This window comes from Pseudopipra pipra, chromosome 13 (assembly GCF_036250125.1).
Source record: "Pseudopipra pipra isolate bDixPip1 chromosome 13, bDixPip1.hap1, whole genome shotgun sequence".
In the NCBI taxonomy this organism is placed as follows: Eukaryota; Metazoa; Chordata; class Aves; order Passeriformes; family Pipridae; genus Pseudopipra; species Pseudopipra pipra.
In genome coordinates, this window is record NC_087561.1 from 6,398,783 (window position 1) to 6,418,017 (window position 19,235).

Genomic DNA, 19,235 nt, shown 5'->3' on the forward strand with positions numbered 1-19,235 from the left:
CTGACAGCTCTGAAATTTAGGAAACAGGGCATTGCTATAAAATATTGTCATGACATTACAGATATTACAGTTGAAAGAATTTTTTTCTAAATCATATTTCCTCTTCCATCTGCTATTGCAGAACTTTCTTCCACGCTGAACTCTTAAGGGTTAACTGGCATTGGGTGGAGGAGGGGGAAATCAGAGGTCAGCTCATGTTCTGATACCGGTGAACTCACAAGTTACTCCTTAAGCATGTGGTTTCATCCTAGGTTCTTCCTGCCAGCAATTTCTCACTTTAATCACACACCCACAGCAACCCAGATCTTTAAATTCAGCAATTCTTTCTCAGGTTTCAGCAAGTCATTGGCAGCCTGAGCTATTTTTGGGATATTTTCTCTACTGCAGATGCAGCTCAGGAAAACGCAGGGAGCATGCTAAAGACCTGCAGCTATTTGCCTTGTACAATTTGCTCATTTCTCTTTATTTCTCTGTTTTCCTGCACTCATCACTTAAAGGACAATCTTTCTTGCAAACAAAATCCCCGGAGCCTGATTAGAGGGACTGAAGGCTCCCAGACACGGATTGCCTGCCAGCCACAGCACGGTAAGGACATGGACACTTTTGGCTAGCCTTGCATTGCAGCTTTTTAAGCTTTGCTGAACGTTTATTTGTGTCCATCGCTTCCAAATCAACACTGCTGGCATGGCAGGCAGTCTCCAGCTCCTGGTCTCCATTTTCATTCCCTAAAATCCTCAGCACTTGTAAGTAACACATTTATACTCACCGTCTCTCTTTGTGTGTTCTAGAAATCAATGACTGACACTAATTTTGATCAGTTCCAGGGGTCGGGGTTTTGTTCTTTACATTCTAGCATCTCTTGGACATCTGTAATTTGCAATCCTGATTGAAACTGTGGGTGTTTTTATTGCCTGATCTTCCCTGTTGAAGGTATATTGTTAGTCTTATTATTTAGCTCAGCAAATTATTCAAATCAGGGAGTGGTTTTATGTACTGTAAATGGAAACATTATAAAAAAGCCCTGCTCCTGCTGATTTACAGTTAAATACATCGCTCTCCTGCCTTGTGTGCCGGCTCTGCTCGAATACCTTTAGGCTGCCACAGAGCAAGCAGTACACAAACACTACAAAGGCACTGACAGCACAAAACCAATGCAGCAGATCGAGCTGAACTAAAAATGACTAGGTTTTCTACTTTCACAGAAATGCACCAAGTAACCTCTGCAAGAATGGTGAAATTCCAATTTTATAGGACATACTGTTTTATTGAAATACTTGTAAAAATAGTTTAGCATCCTCAGGGACATTTTACTTATACATACTGCTGCAGGAAGATGAACACAGTTCATGTCTAATCAATGTACAAACCAGATTCTGGGAATCTCTGGTGAAAGAAAGTGGAAAAGGGATTCTTAGAAAAACTGGAATTGCTTTATGCTTTATCCTTTCATGTTCAGTAATACGATGATTGCAGACAATTCCCCTGAGGGTTTAGTGTACATCATCCAAATATTTCACTGCAACTTAGTGTTTGTTGTCCTTTTAGGAGAGCTTTTAGAAAGCCTGACTTTGTACTAGAGGTGGGAAGACCTTCAGACTAATCAATCAAAGCTACCTGTGTCTGCTGCCAAGCAGACTATGCCAGAAAAGAGCATAGTCAACAATTGTATTTCCATAATATTTACTATCAAAATGCTTAGACATTACCGTCTGCAGCAGAAACAAAAGTTAGCACAGCCTTTGAAATAGTATTTTAGAAACTTATTTTGTTCAGTTTCTAGTTTGCAAATGTTTCTTGAGTGATGTATAAAACCAATAGAGGGATGGGAGAAATGCTAAATGTGCATATGAGTAGAATGAAGGTCTTTAAGGCTTAATTTTCAGTATGGGAAAAGTTCTGGTGTTGATATGCAAAGAATTTTTTTAAAAAAACCATGCAGGATGTAATGGCTTACAACTCAGACAGTAGAAGCAAAAAGTGAAAATTTCAACTGGTATCAGTAGATTTAGGATCAGATTCTGAAAGTGGTACTTTGGCTTCTGAAAGCCTCAACAGTTTTGAGGCAATTTTAATGCTACTGTCAATGTTGCTTCTGATACCTGAGCCTGGCTGTCTCCTCCAACTGGTGAATCTCTGCCTCAGTTTCACTGAAGTCACGGATACAATATTAGCTGAATGAGAAATAGGAATCAATCCTTTAGTCCTGAGTCCATCTTATACTCAATCCCAAATGTTAGCACTCAGCTTGAGACTCGACACATTTCCCAGAGACCACAGGAAGAAAGATGGATGTGTGTCACTGAAAGTTAGGAAAGCATCTGATTGTTTACTGTTAACAGAGGAACTGATGTGTCATTAGACAAGTGACAAGGCATGCATGGAAAGCTACATCAGGTGCTTCTCAAAAAACCAAAGTTACTCTCAGCACAAACAGAAGTCAAATGAAGGAAGTTTTACTGACAGGTCTGTGCAGAACTGAGTGTTTTGGGAATACAATGAGATAAACCCAATACAGTGATTACACCTGTACAGATAACAGTTCAAGTGGTGCTTGTTTGGATTAATTTTAGAAAATGTCATACTAAATTGTGCCATTGACAAAAACTGTTATTAGAAAGACAACACACGTTTCACAGTATGGGTAGAAAGGAAATAATCGGAATAATGAGAAAGCAGATGCCCTCTAGGATATATTGACTGTTTATTTTTAAAGCAAACTGTTGCATCCAGGTGCTCTTTGGAAACTGAAAACCCAGTCCTTTTTAGAGGAGGAATACAGACTGTGGAAATTAGCAACTCTCCAGACCTTTCCAACTGAGGGATACACTCCTGCCATGTTAATACACTTCTTTTGTGTGTGTGTATATACATTAAATCAGACACACACAAGATAAAAAAGATTAACTGACTCTGTAAAAGTACTAATTTATAATTCAGCAGCAGCTACGATGCCAGGCACTTCATAACTCATACTTAATGATCCTTGCCTAGAAACAAGTATATATAAAGGGCTAATGGATATCAATAAGGGCAATGGCTAAAGAGGAACCCATGCTGACATACAGTAGAACTTGTTCTAAGTCAGAATATGAGTAAAAAGCACAATTATTCCTCAGAATATCACAGAAGTGGGTTCCTCCACTTTTAATGACATCCTCAGACACATACTAAAGTTGCAATAAAATTGTACATGAGCAAAGCCATGGTAACTGGCCAGTTATATACTCTTATTTTCCCCCCCAAGTTTACTTTTTTCAATTTTGGCTTAAAAATCAGTTTAAATTGGTCCTGCATTACTCTGCAAATGGCTAGTCTAAAAGCACCCATGTCTCAATGGCTCCACTGACGTGCAGTAACTGCAACAACCTGATCAGATGGCTGAGCCCTTCATTAAAATTGAAGGGACAGTTTTATTTTTCCTGGATGTCACTTTGCACCAGACTAATACTATTAAATCCAGTTGAGGGACTGTGTTGAAAGAGAATTCATCAACAAAAAATTGAATAGCACAAGAATTCTTCAAGGACTGGGTCTGAATTTTAATAGTTGTATAAGGCAAGGCTCTGCAACAAAAAACTGACAAATTTTGCTGGTGTGCTCGAGTATATCAGGAGGCAGCATCAGTTTAGAGGAGGAATATCACAGAGTAGCAGAAGTTAGAGGAAATGTAGTAGGAATTGAAGGCTCGTGGTAGGCGGGAATGAGCAAATGAGGGAGCAGCCTGAGTGACAAACTACAGACTTGTGTGAGAGGAGGCAGGTACTTGCTTGGCTAGTCCCAGTAGCTCAGCTTTGTCTTCCCTGTAGCTGCTGAGCCCTGGCAGCACTAGCACTCCCCAGCCTCCTCCCAGATGGCAGCAGAGGGATGAAAATGCTCTGCAGCCTGTTTCTCTTGGATCCTTCCATGTCCATTTCTTCCCACATCATCCCGCAGCAGGAGTAGGCCTTGGCCCATTTCTGGCTCTCATTTCAACCCCAACATCAACTTCTGATAACAGTTAGAGAAGCACTGGGAGGTATAAAAGCTACCTGGGAAGGAGGAGAGAAGGGCTACAATGCCTGGACAGCAGAGTGAGAGTAGCAGAGGAATGGAGATGTAACAGGACATCCTGGAGGAGTGTGCGAAGAGACAGGTAGACAAAGTGCAGCCACTTCCACCCAAAATTTCCCAGTGTGATACAGCTGAGAAAAAGACAAAAGCATTTCACAGTACACTGTCAAAGATAGAGATACTGGAGACAGCACAGCACTGATGGCATCCTACAGGTATGGGTGAGTCCCTGTTTGGAATAGGATCTAGTTCTTGTCACTCACAGAAAGATCAATGTGTATCATAACAGTGAGGCAGGAATATGAAGGCTATTGGTAAAGATAACATCAGGGAAATTAATTATTTAAGATGTATGACAATGCTGGCCCAAGAACAAACAGATATAAATTGAAGATAGCAATTAGAGTTAGAATACACTGAAGCAGTGAGATGGGAGGAAGAATCCTAATTATCCTCTTTTTAAGGTGAAGCATCATCAATTACCAAAAGCATTGCCTGTTTTTGCAAGTTGTTGCAACGTTATAATCGCTCCAGGACTGTTTTCTAGGTCACTGTCATACATGTTAATGTGAGATCAGAATCAACCTCTGGGTGTGATGAATGGATAGGTGCTATAAATTTACTTTAGCAATATTGCTGCCTTTGACATCCTTTCTCTGTACAAACACTAAGATAACATCGATGCTGTAACATCAGCCTCTTTAAGATACACAAATGAAACCATCACTTTGAGTTGAAGAACAAATGGAGCAAATTTGGTTCTTGTTGATATTCTGAAGAATCTTGGAAATCTGTTCTGAGGCTGCACAGATTAGGTGTATTTTAATTGTAAACAAGAACCAAAAAGTTATTTCTATGTGAAGTTTTTCCTCTATTGCTCAAAAACCAAGTGGACCTGGTAGTCCAACAGGTCTCACTGTGGACAGAGGGGAAGACTGAGACCATGAGACTCTTACTTCATTTTTTCCTAAAAGAAAATTAAATTCAATGCCACATGGACAAGAGACACACTATAGCATAGATCTGGACTGATCTGCCTGTTTGATCAAAGCAACAAACCTCAAACACCAAGGCTAAAATTATTGGCAAAACCATGTCAGTACCATAACCCAGTTTCTATGTAGATTCTGCAGCTCCCATATAGATACAGCAGGTCAGACTTGTATCCTTCAGAGGTCTTTTCACAGGCTGTGGGATTGATACAGAAAAGGCTCTAAGCAGCCTTCAACAGAAATCAGCATTTCTGTTGCAATCAACCTTTAGAAATGGATGGCTGTTCTTTTCAAATTAACTTTCGAAAGATATCCTTGCAAAATTTATGATTGAAATTTTGTCCCAAACACCATCACCAGTCACTGCATATTCCATAATATTCAAGTATTTTAATTATCTTGAGATTGTAAAGCAGTGAGCTCTCACATCAGCAACAGAGAGTACAATATATCCAAGAGATCTGTTTAAAAGATTATGTGTCTGAGGCTACATAAAACAGTGGCTACAAGAAACAGTTTAACTGCAGTCACTGGGTAATTTTACTTTAGCTGTGCTGAAAAGAAATAAATTCTTTGGATGAAAAGACTAGATTTCTGGTATTGACAAAATCTAATTTGTTGCCAAAAAATAAGTAAAATTGTTGAAATAGGTAAGCTGGACACTTTAAAATGTCACCCATATAAAGACTGATTTAGTTGAATCACTTGATAATTTTCCTTAAAACTTGTTGGGAAAACAAACCCTCGTCATTAACATTCCATGAATTTCTGTGATAATGCTTTGTAGGCTGCAAGCTAAATATAATCCCTGATACCATTTTTTGGCTTTCTAGACATTGGCTCCAGTTAAAAACATCTGCAGTGGATTCCTTAACCTTCCCCATCAAATAATCTCAACCTTTCTCCAGTCAGTTCCAGTGGATATTTCTCTACTTTTGTGGATTCTTGATTGACTTTGGTTTTACTACATGTGATGATCAAGCTAGCAATGATAAGAAAGAGAATCATTACCAAAGGCATCTAAAAATGACATTTATTCTTAGAAATCCCAGCCCAAGTCAGCAAGGCACGTCACTGACAGATAGTAATGACATACAGCAGCTCCTACCTCCAACTTCTTATTATCAATATCTTTTCCTCTGCCACATTAGTAATTGAAGTCACTAACTTTAGATAAAGCTAAATAAAGTATACAAACTCCAAGAATATAATTTATCGATGCAGGAATGGTCTACTAAATGTAAATACTATTTTTAACAAGGATAGCAAATGCAAGCAAAATTTGGTTCTCATTAACACTGGTTCACATTTATCCCTACATTATTTATGCTGTGACTGTCTTTTTGATGCCAGATGCAACATTGAGCTGTTAGTCCTCAAAATTTGAAGGTATAAAATGGTTGAAACAAATAATTTTTCTGTTTGCAAAGTAAAAGCAAAAGGCCTCAGCTGGGAAAGAGGAAAGAGATGATTATCCCTAAGTATGAGAAAGCCTTCAGATAAGATATTGATCCTGTCATATTTATGTCTAATAATTCCACCATTTTAGAGGGAAACAAACAATATTTCAGTCTTGCAGAGCATGCTGACATCACACAGCCTCCAAATTAGTTCTTTCATGCAGTTTGTCTGTGCTGGTGTTATTAATAGGCACACTAAAATGGGAACTTCACCCTGGCTCAGCTTCGACTCACTGCATGGCCTTGGGCATCACATAACCTCTGTCTCCAGTTCTCTATCTGCATAATGCATTTGTCTATCTGGTGACTTTGCAGAGTCATGGGGCAAAGAAATGAGTCACTTCACAGAATTTTTAGATTGGAATATGCTGGCTTCCCTTATAATCTCTGTGCACTTTTATAATACATTTCCTGAATTTTAACATAAACTTGACTTTTTCATAAAGGCAATCAAACTGTTTAAACAGAGGGAGGAACTCTTTAATACTTCCAAATTAAACCTCCTAGGATTAGTACCTTGAAATAAAAGAATGGAACCATAGTCACATAAGACAGCTTGCAGTCTCACAGCCCGAAATACCTTTATCTGATGTTTTCTATAAAGCTCCTTACTGCCCAGGGGAGAAGGAAGAAAGAAGGCAGCTTAATTTCTCACCATGAAAAGAAATAGCAGATTACACAGTCAGTAAAATCTGCACTGAAAAGTATGGTCTGGGCATAACAGATGGAAGAATCTGTCAACTACTCTCCATTATTCAACTGGCAGTGAAATGAGCTGTATTATTTTGGAATCTAAACTGGCTCTGAGTGCAAGAGAGTCATATTCATTTGACTGCACCAAAGGATATAAATCCACTGTGTGGCTGAGATGACTTGCCCAAAGCTAATTAAGTTAGTTATACGCTTAGTTAATTTTTTTCCTCTTGTCCATTGAAACTAATTAAATTTTCTCTAGAATATAACTTCCCTGCTCCAAGTCTGACCCTTTGTGTCTTAAAGGGACAAAAAAATCCTTCCATCAAGGAAGCCCCTGAGAGGACTTTCAGGGCAGTGACATGCAGTACTCAAATATTCATTTATTTATAACAGGAGCCTAAAGTAGATGCAAAAATAGATTACAGAGTCATCTGACATTGGTTTAAAATACAAAGGTGGACAAAGCAAGCACATTAATTATCAAAAGTTGAATAGTTCATCACCCATTATTGCTTCAGTGAATGCTGCAGCTTTACAAAGCCCAGACATCCAGCAAACAACTGATGCCTCATTAGATACAATCAACTGAATCTTTCAAGATGATATCCTTGGATGCTCACTCATCCATTGTTGTCTTATTTTTTCCTATGACTTGATTTATTCTTTGCTTTCCTTAGGGTCTAGATCAAAAATGGACATTAATGTAAAGGAATATTTATAATCCTGAGATACATGAGACTCATGATGAGTAGATCTCCTGACAGTACAACTCCCAGAGATGCCCTTCCATTTCTAATTATATCACTAAAAACAGTGAAAAAAACCTATGTATTGCCCAAATAGGGCTCCATGTAGGTACGCGTGAGTGCGTAACAGGTTCCTGGGCTTGGAAGCACCTTGTCCATTCCACGAGAAAAAAGAATTCAGAGTTCCAACCTAACTCATAGCTTGTGTCCTCATGGAACTTGGCAACAGGGTGAGGAATTAAAAAAACTCTAAAGCTGATCTAATCACTAATAATGACATGATTATTATGACAACTACAAATTTATGATACATCTAGTCTGACAATGCTATTTTAGGACAACAGGTCAAATGAGGATGCAAAAAACCCAAGGTCTAATTCATTCCCAGTGTAAACTGGCAGTATTCCCGTTGATTTCAATGAGAGATTTACTTGTTCACTCCAGTTCTAATTTTAAGTCAGTATCTTTCCAATATTTAGGATTGAATTGCACCAGCCTAAAAACTACTCACTTTCAAACTCAAACGGACCTCCAGGGAGTTGGGGGAAAGGCATATTTTCATGTGTATGCATTTAGACAGTACATGTAGATTTACTGTTATTGGAGTAACTTACCCATATAGAGAGAAAAGTTATTAAAAAAAATAAAATTAAAAAGCTTCAGAGGCAGAGCAGAAAGAGCCAGTTTAAAATATCTATGTGGCTCTTTTATGTCCAGATAACCAGAAAGCAACACTCAAAAGAGGAAAGGATAGAAGGAGTCACTGAAATAGACAATAACAAGGCAGAAAGAACAAGCAGAACCTTAGCTACATGTAATCTGCTTGTGTTGTTTAAGCAACAACAATAAATTCAAACATTAAACCAGAATGAGATGCTTCTACTTTTTTTGTTTTGTGGAAAATGGGATTTTGGTTTCATTGTGACACAACCAAATGAGAGTTTCAAACCAGCAAAATTTCCTGAGGAAGGGAAATTTTGAGTTGTGCTATGTGAAATATGTGAGTCATGTTAGTCTGTAAATTGCAGTAAAACACAGAAAGATACTGCACTCCACTGCAACCCAAACTGTAACAGCAATGAGACCAGAGCATCAGTACTAGCCCACAGTCAAACCAAAAGTATTGCCACAGAAAGTTCGAGATTCTGGAGAAAACACTTCACCATAGGTTGGACTATCTTTATAATGCTGTGGTGATAAAGCACATATTTAAATACTTTACTGTATTATCAGAGGGATTTTGCCACAGAGTAGCTCTATAGAGGGAAAAATTAAGAGAGAACTAAGGCAGCCAAGTGGTCCATTATATCTTCTCAGAAGACAAAACAGTGAATCATTTATGACTATTTTGATCAGCAAAACCACTGGGTTTAGACCTTAGCTATAAATACATTTTTTAATGTGGTCGTTCATCTACTATTTAATGATGGTTCATTAAAAGATGAGGTTGCCCAAGATCTGTATCCATTACCATTAAAGGATAAGTGTTGAGGACTTGTGGATAGGTGCTGCTTATTGACTTTCATATCTTGCATAAATATCGTGGCCACAAGTCTATGACTCAGTCAGGTCAGGGTGTGCTGCTCAAAACTCTCCACAAATGTCAAGCAAGCGAAATTCCTGAACCAGTATTTTATATATCGAAATATAAAAAGAAATGCAAGTTTTATAAAAGCACAGGGCTTGCATGGTAGTTTCTGAACTGATAGGTTACTTTCAATAATCACCTAAATTTTCACCCAGTGTAACTATTGCTCTGCATCAAAAGGAAAAGAAATGGCCTGGGCTCCATCGCCTGGATGGCACTGCGAGCTTCTGCCACTAGAGTGTGTCAAGGCATATGTGAGGAATAAACCTCTTCACACGCTATATCCTTCAAACTATTACCAGAGTGCTGGACAAAGACAAGTAGCTTGAATGTACCATTTTTCTGATTTACTGCTTGGCTGCTAGAATTTGTCTAAAGGATTAGACTACTAAGGAAAGGTCTCACCTCATTAGTCTGCTTATGCTGTGCACCAGGATTTTCATATGGATGCTGAACAACACAGGCATCCAGAAACAGTCCAGCCAATTTTAAGATCCCTTACTGTGTTTTCAGTTCAATGTCAATGAAATATCCCTTCCAGCTAAGACTCTTACTTTGATGCAGTACAATAACTCTGTTATTTTGTATTGAAAAGTCAGCACAGCCAGTCAGTGTACGTAAATCTCTCCCTCCTTGCTGCTCTCTGCCGGATGTGTGCAGTTCAAGTAAAATTTGGGGGGCAAAAAACCCCCACATATCCATAAAAAACCTGCTGACAATCTGAAAATATACTGAAAATCTGTGCTGAGAATAGAGATGTTCCGGTGTATTTAAAAAATCAGTTTGAAGAGAAACTATAAAAGCCCCTCTCTTTGATAGTAAAAAAAAATCAGAACAGTTAAAATTAGAAAAGCGTAGGCATAAAGCATTGCCAGTATCAAACAGAGTATGTTGAAATGGACACATTTGGAAGCGCTAAAAATCAGGATCTGCCTCCATACTTTCCTGAATCAAGGCTTGTCCCCTTCTCCATCTGTAAAACTGCACTGAGAGTGCTCCTTTTCTCTCTCTTTTTGCTCATTTTTGCCTCTTCAGATTGCAAACACTTATTAGCTGTTTTGAATACACAGGCTCACTCTTAGTAACAGTTTTTCACTGTCCATAATGTCACCTGTTTGCTGAAGATTTTAGCTACTGGACCAACCCTAATAACTTTTCTTTAAAACACATTAAAACCCAAACCAAATCAAACACAACCGAACAACTACTACTTGAGAGAATAGGAATCCTACACACAAATCTGTAGTCACATACATGCTCAAGTGACGTTCTGAATGGAGACATGTAGCACTTGATTTCATTATCTACTTTACTTCTCTTAGGAAAGGTCTGCTAAGCCTGTCTTGGAAACTGCAGCAGCTTTCTGAGCTTCTAAAGGTCAACAGTGGTAGAGTGACAGTGATGACTGAGCAAAACACCTTCTGAAACCCTTAAGCATCCTCCCAAGTCAGTCACACAGGGTCAAAACAGACAATGGGAGAAGAACCCCAGATGAGAATATTCTGCCTTTGAGTTGCTGAGGGCATGAGACTCTTATGGGACACCTGGAGTTCTCATCACCTGCTCTGTAACTTTACAGGAAAATTTTACATGTCGTGTCTATTCGAAATGAAATGGTGGCTGACAAGAGAACAAGGAACACAAAAGAAAAGAATAGGAACACAAAGTAGAAGGGAAAGATCTGAGACCAATAAAGTGTCTTTTGCTCAGTGTATGCTGAGCTAAGGGTACCTTAGGCAGGTATCCCACAGTCCCAGCAGAACTAAGAGATCCTGCTTTCCATGTGCAGCCTGCTGAAATCACAAATCCCTCCACATGATATTTGAGCCCCAAAGGATCGCAGCACAGCACGGGCACAGCACGCAGCAAGGCTCGAGGTCTAGCACTGCTACAGAGCAGGGAGGAACTACAGCCCTACACACTCACAGTCACCTGAGAACACACAGGGCACCTGAAAACTCTCAGGGCAGTGTCTCGTGAAGATTTCACAAACAGAACCAAGCAAGTGAAGTTTTCTCCAGTTCAATGACCAAATCAAAAAGTCAGAAAGAAGCAAGTACAAACCTCAGTTCAAACAGAGCTCACACAATACCTTTTTTCTTACAAATAGTAATTTCCATTTGGAGTAAGTCTGAATATTATAATTTAAAATAATATTATTCATTACCTTTTTAAAAAACCTCATTTTTTGCTTTTATAATTTGAAATGGAAAATAGTATTTCAGTTTCAAAATATGAACAATTTTATTTTAAGCATGTTAAAATATTTCCTTTAAAAACCAAGGAAATGTTTAATTTTTCCTATTATTTCAGTTGAAACTATTTTAGTTCAACCTAATCTCAAAAATGGTCCCAGTCCTTTCAAACTTCTTTTATTCTACGAATTTAAAAATCATTCAAAATTTTTGTCCACCTCTATTCATAAAGTCAAGCAACATTTTGGCCTGACAATCTTGGGAAAGGAAATACTCAAGAGCCTTTCTAAAATACCTTTCCATTTCCCACCACTGTGTCCCTAGCTGATATTCCTTGTAGCCTCCAGCAGCAATAGCTCTGCCCTCACCGTGGCAGAGTCCCTCATTAAATATTTTCCAGAAGTAGAGTGTGAAGGCTGGAGAGTGAACTTGCTGCTTTTATAGAGGGAAGAACACCCAGGAGAAGGTATTTAAATTATGTCCTGAGGCAGAATGAAGTTGATTTATGTCAGGGATTATTTTTATCTCTCCAGTCAACTCCAAGTTATGCAGCGCAGTGTGCCCAGGCCCAGCCGGGCAGCGCTGCTCGGTACCAGCCCCCGCCAGTGTTTGGCACTAAAGCGAGCTCAGCAGCAGGTGGGGCTGTGCCCTCCTGCAGCCCTTGGCACGGCCTGCGGGAAGGGCTTCCCCGGCCAAGTTCCCGGAGCCCTGCTCAGGTGGGCACCACACGGACACAGTTTGCGGGGCTCCGGCAGCACAAAGCAGACTTCACTTGCAGATCACCACAGGAATTCCGGAGACTGCTGGGTTTGGCTCCTGCATCTACCACTCCACTCTTGTCCCAGCACATTGATGGAAAAATGGGATGGTTATGATGGATCCCATGCCCCATTCTTCAGTCACATGCTGCCTCTAAACATCTCTAATCTGTGCCGACATCAGGTTAGTTGAACTATGGACACCTGGGATCCTTCTCCCTCCTTCTTTGGTCTGGCTCTGGCACAGGAGCAAATATACTCTTCCGTGCTTGAGACCTCAATCTCAAGTGCACAACCTTTCAGAAAGCCTTGGTTAACCCCCCAACCAATTATCTCTGCAGAATAACAACAGGAAAACAAAGCCAAAACTCCACAACTGTGAAATTACCTCTGGAAGAGGAATGGCTATTTCCTCAAGACCTTTTTTCTCTGAAAAAGGTGCTGTATTTACTGAGATTTTAACATGCAGAAGCATGTATGAAGTTGCCTGAAAGCACATTAAACCTCTGCATTTAATTTTCATGGGTAGAGAAAGAAAATCAGTAAAATATGCAACAAATAAATTCTAGCTTTTAGAGTAAAAAATAGAATAAATGTTTCCAAGCAGCCTGCTAAAATAAATTACTTGGATTTTAAAATTCTCTTCCAGTGTTTGAAATTAAAATATTGTGCCACATTTCCAGCACTTGCAAGTAAGAACAAATTCATTATGAACTAACACAAAACCACATTTTCCTGTACCACTGGTGAACACGCAGTGATGTGCAAGGTCACAAATAAGAAATTTAAATGCATTTGTATGTTAACAAATGTCATTATGTATATAGCTGAATTTTAATCATCTAGGGAATGTAACTCCTAAATTACAGAAGGTAAGAAACTAACTGGATTCTCTACATCTTTTCTGTTGGCTGTGAGTGGCATGTCATGCATTCCCTAGCACTGAGAAAGGACAACACTCTGGACAAGGAAGGACTTCCATTCAGAGGCCATCAAGTAGCTTGAACTTTATGATGTGCAGCTTTTTATCTTTTTTCTTCTTTTAAATTTTGAAAGTAAAAATATCACCTATTTTAAGAGACCTCCCCATCATTCCTATGGGATAATAACATCTAATAAGATCAGATGAAATTTTGCACAGCAGTTTGCAAGAAAGAGAACTATTTTTTAATCTCCATTTTACATAAACAAAGCTGATAATAGCAAACCTTCTGGTTAATAAATTATTAGCAATTACACTTAATTTGGGTAGTGCATTCTATCAGAGCACTCAGCAGTAGACAAATGCAGTTTGAGAGAGGTTTGTTCTCTAGCAGTAAAATAACAGGCTGAGGTCACTTTAAACAAATGTTTGAAATGCAGTGTGTCATTAGTATTTCAATCACTGCCAATTGCCTTTACTTACTATAATTATTGTTTCATAAGATTTAGAACAAACATGTTTTGCTGTCTGCTCCAAGACAGCTTATCACAAATTGAGGTGATTCAGATTGAGACTTGTCTTATTGTAAGCACATTCTGAATCTTAGACTTTAATCCTTACAAATCATTCAAATTTTCTCACAACTGTACCTGTTTCCTTTAAAAAATAAGGTAAATCTTGTATGGATTTGCCCTTCCTTCTCAGAGGTTGCTGTCCCTCTGATTCTCTTAGTCAGGACTCGCCCATTCCTAGTATTAAATAATTTCTACCACTTTTCCTTTCCTAATTTTCAAAAAAGAATCTTAGTGACCACAGTTTTCTGATTTTGTCAGAAGTATCTAATTTACAGCTTTTACCAAGCAAATTATGAGCAAACACTGGAATAACTCACTTGCAATCTCATGCATTGGCAATGAACAGAAACCTACCTGGTAATGTTTCTCATGATAATTTTTTGCACATTGATGTTGGATAATGAGCAGCAGTGGCCTTGTGAGGGAGGATATGGTTGGAACACTCATGATGTGACATTGACTTGGGTGATTTATCCAACATTTTTAAATGTCTTCTGATGTCTTAACTTCAAAGGGGTTATAGTAAGGTAATGCCATCAGATTTTCATAAGTAAAAAGTACATACATTTTTCCTTGTCATCACTTGGAGAGCTATCACAGCATTTCTCTTATTGTGGCCTTCTTTATAATAACAATTATCTCAAATATTGACAACCATAGATACATTGTAATATTAAATGGTGTATAAACAAACATCTTTCTGACAGATATTAAATGTTTTAAAATAGAAACTTCAAAAGTTTTGTAAGTAATGAATACATAGTGTATCAGCTTTGAAAAAAAACAAAACAAAACAGAACCTCCAAACTCAAATTTATCTTCCTAGGGAAAAAAGCTGTATGCAGCACACTTAGCATGCATGGCTATTATCATCTCCTTAGTCTTGGAATCTGTGAATCTGTGAATCCAAGGGCTCATAGCCCTCACTTCATACATCACAGACAGAACAGGTTTCCTGCATTGTCCTCATGGGACCCATAAGAATTGAAACTCTGCATAAAGGCAATAATTGTAATCAAACCACATACTTCACCCAGCAATCCACAGGCCTAAGGAATGAGGTAGTTTACCTGATGCACAATTAGTTTCCCTGATACACATTTAGTTTTTATCTGTTGGATTTAGGTTTGGGTATTTTTCACCTTCCTTTGAAGCATCAGCTCAGCCTTTGTTGTCTGGATATCCATCCAAACTCTACCCACCCAGATCAAGTCAGAAGTTAAATGAGATAGTGCCAGTAGACTTTTAAAATTAAAAGCAATGTGATTCAGCAGTGTATAAAGCACATTCTTTCATTAACAACTATGCAACTTCTAAACTTCATCTGGTGATTCTTGTTCCAAAGCAGAAAGACATCATTTGATTTCTCAAATAATTACACAAACTTCTCCACAAACACTGTATGTACACATGGCTTTTCTGACATTTTGGTTAATTTTTCCCTAGTAGTGACAACTAAATAATTGGACTAGAAAGGTGTACAATTCTGTTACAGAATTCTGTTTTGATTAATATGTTTCTAGTCTTCATAACCCTTTTCATGATCGTATAGCACATCCCTCACCCTCCACAATCTTGAGACCCTTCCCTCTGTACTTCCTCCCTGCTCTGCATTTTTTGGTTTTACAATCCTTTTTCTCAAGTCCTCAGCCCAGGTCTCTCATGGAGTCCACCTGATGACAGGCTCTAGCTTCAGACCTCTGAGTGAAACAAATATGAGTACATCTGCTGTGGCTTTTTTCCCCTCCTGATTATCAGCATGATAACACAGTTGATGGCAACACAGCTGTGTTAAAGCCTGGGCTGCTGCTAAGGAGAAGGGAACTTGGGAAAATGTACTAACAACGTTATTTTAAAATCTACATGTGCACAAGGTCTTTCACACATCTCCTTACCTCTATACTGGGAAAAGGAATACAGAAGTAACATATGGCATTATTTCTCTATTCCTTGGATAACCAAGGAGGGCTACCTATGGGGTCAGAATGTGTATAGAAAATAACAATCTTCTTCCCTCCATTTCCATCAAGGCTATCAAGATCTATGTAAGATTTGGGGACACAAGAATTTTGCCCCTGTTTAGTGCTAACAGCATTTAGAACAGCCTTAATTTGATCTACTTCTGATCCCTTTTCTGTCTATGTCCTTGGTGCAAGTAGTTCAAAGAACAGGATTTTACTCATCTCCCTTCTCCTCTTCTGCAAGTCCTCTGTGCTGTTTTCAGAACTTTGTTCTCAGCATCTCTTACTTCTCTGTCTGCCTGGCAGACAAGGCAACCTTTGGGACCCCTGTGCTATTAAAGTCATCACAGGGCAGAAGTTCAATTCATGGAAGAGCTGTCTCCTGCCTGGCTGAGAGCAGTATGCTAATGTGACAGCTTGGCAAGTATTTGAGAATGTCACTTCTAGCAAAATAACTGTCCTGAATGGTATTTGTCATATATACAACCACATATCTATCAACAAAAAAACCTACAAAATTCAACTCTAATATATATTTCAAATGAGATGCCCACAGGCACTTATAACATGAGTACATGTCAGTAGCCATATGTGCTGTAATCCTCCTCTTTATACATAGACCCAGCATAATCCTTTCATGCACCATGTATCTAATCTGTATGCTCTGCTTTGGAAGCAAGATTAATCTCAAAATTTCAGAATTAATTCAAAGGCATTAAATAGCATATAAATCTTCATTTCTTTGGCTACCAAGCAGTTAAAGAATGTGGTGAATGACCAAATCATTTGTGCTACCATTTCAGTTCAGGTTCTTCAGAGCCCTGCAGCTCTGAACTATAGCCAGGTATTTAATGCAGAATTGTATCTTTTGGGGAAATGTGTTATTTTTAAATGCTTAATAATTATGAATTCATTTGCCATTCTTTTTATAAGCTGGGGATCATAATGAACTCATCTGTTATTCATGTGAATGTCAAATGTGTTCCCACGGGAGTTTTATTCTAATTCACTATTAGTTAGTGGACTCATAAAATAAAATGTTATCCATTTTTTACTCTGAACATGTAATGCTTGGTAATTGTTCATCAAAGGGCAAATGTAATATTTTTCTTTGATAACTTTCAGTTCTGATTTAACCAGTTTAAAGAACAAGGTTTAGAGTAAGGTACTTTCAGAAGCAGAAGTAGATTTGATAAGCTGTGAGTCTTCCATTGAAAATGCAATGAATTAGATTATCATAAGCTAGATTTAAAAATGTATCTGTATTATACTATAAGCATACATGCTTGAACTACATGCATTCAACATAACAAGACAAACTCTACCCTGATATACAACATTTAAAGACAGTTCAATGAAAGACATGTTTCAGTATTCATGAGGTGACCACAACAGTTTTCAGGCAGCTCTTCTATTGCAATAGAAAATTTAGAGGTGAGAGACTTACAGGTCACTGCAGAACTTGAATATGATGACACTGGGCAGTGGGACTTTGACCTGTGAAAACAAACACAAAGTAGGCAATGGAAAAACAGAAAATTCAGACACTGGTATGATTTTTTTAGAGTTAAATACATGGGATTTTTTATTAAATTATTTTAAAATTTCTTCTAAATCCCTGATCTAAATTGAATGTTAGCTGTAAGAACCTAGCCCATGAATGGATACCTATGAAATAATTCAGCAACGTTTCCTTAGGTCTGATGTGCTGTGCTAGGGTTCTCTGCAAGTATGCCATGAGGTAGTCCCAGTCTTGAAATGCTCTTTAGAAATGCTAACCAAAATGAATGAGTTATTATAGAGAAGCATTTTAAAAGATGGTTACAAACCCAGAATTCTATTTATAATTGGAGCCACTAGATTAATATATTTATAGATTTACTTTAAAATACACAAGCAGGGAAGTTCTTTTTTTCATTTGAAGCATCAAGGATATGTTTTTAGTGTTAAGGATGGAAATAGTAATTTTCTCAAATCAAATGCACAGTATTTAAATCAAAACATATTACTCCTGTGCAATCTCTGGCAGTCAGTAAGTTATTAGAATATTAACCATGAAGAAACCATTGAGAAAAACAAACATGCAAACCAAAGCTTAGATATGAGTCTGGATGATCCCAGATATTTCTAGATGTTAAAGACTATAATTTCACCTTATATATGGTTAGCAGGAAAATGTCATAAGGAACAGTGCTTCCTGAATGCTATGACTTAGTTCACAATTGAAGAAATATTATTTATTTTACTCTTTAAAATACATTTAAATAATGATCATATTAAAAACAAAACGTCTGCTTTTACTTGCCATAATGGCAGACTGAATTATATGGATAATGTGAAAAAGGGAATATCAGAAATAGTGAATGAAAGGAAGAGTGCACAGAGGAGTAATGCCTACTATGCCAAGAACTGGTGAAACCTTGTTGAAACTTCATGTTTATCAGCTGCTTTGTATTCAAAATGAATATAAAGTGCTTATTTTATACATTAAACAACTGTGACAGAAATTATCACCCCCAGCAGGCAGCCTGAAGGCCCTTCCCTAGAGTGAGAATACAAACGTGGGAGATAAGAAGAATGAGAAGACATAAAGTTTTGTTTAATGAAATTTGTGTGGGATGGATGTGGATCTATATAAATATCACTTTCCTTGAAAGCAGAGGATAGCTCAGGAGACCTGGGAACTGACAAATCATTCATCAGTTTACAAGGGAACCCACAGGTTTAAAAGGCCTGGGTTTGAACTCATCATTCTGTAACGGTGAAATTCTATTGACCTCATTGGAGTGATTTGATTTACACAGGTCTGAAAGGAGAACTGACTTTTGCAATAGAAAGTACATCAGAAAATATTACGTTGGAGAACAGGAATTCTTCCAAAAGGAAGCAGTAAAACTAATGAATGTGTAACTGAATAAGTGAGGTACCAAATGCTACCAGTTCCTACAGGTTCAACTTCATTCAGAAACTTGCAGGAGCTGGGGTTCAGGCTTGCTAGTCTCTTCTAAAGCCATAAAGACACAAGAAAGAGTTATGGATTCGGTGCTCATGAGTTGTTTGACTTTTCCTACCACACTCAAAAGAGAAAAAGAAGAAGAATTTGCAGGACTGAATATGTGAAAGCAGAGAGGGGTGAGGGTGAGAGGTGACTCCAAAGTACTGTGAGCATCAGGCCCTGCTGGGGCTGCACTCACAAACTGCCAATGATGAAAGTAACAACTGCAATGAGAAGGGTTTTACTGGAGCCCTGCTGGCTTTTTGCCACGGAGGGTAACACCTGCTGTTAACTAAC

General features: G+C 38.2%; 1 protein-coding gene across 3 annotated transcripts in view; it reads left to right on the top strand.

The window, feature by feature from the left end:
- The first annotated feature begins 234 nt into the window (after positions 1-234).
- Positions 235-19,235, top strand: part of AMMECR1 (AMMECR nuclear protein 1) — a 92,770-nt gene continuing 73,769 nt past the window's right edge. The window contains exon 1 of one of the 3 annotated variants that reach the window (XM_064669801.1): positions 235-585. In XM_064669801.1, the coding sequence (XP_064525871.1) occupies positions 414-585 (172 nt within the window). In that variant the 5' untranslated portion in view covers positions 235-413. Of the gene's footprint in view, positions 586-610; positions 744-19,235 lie in introns of those variants that run through there. The other 2 variants (XM_064669802.1, XM_064669803.1) reach the window with 2 other exon arrangements.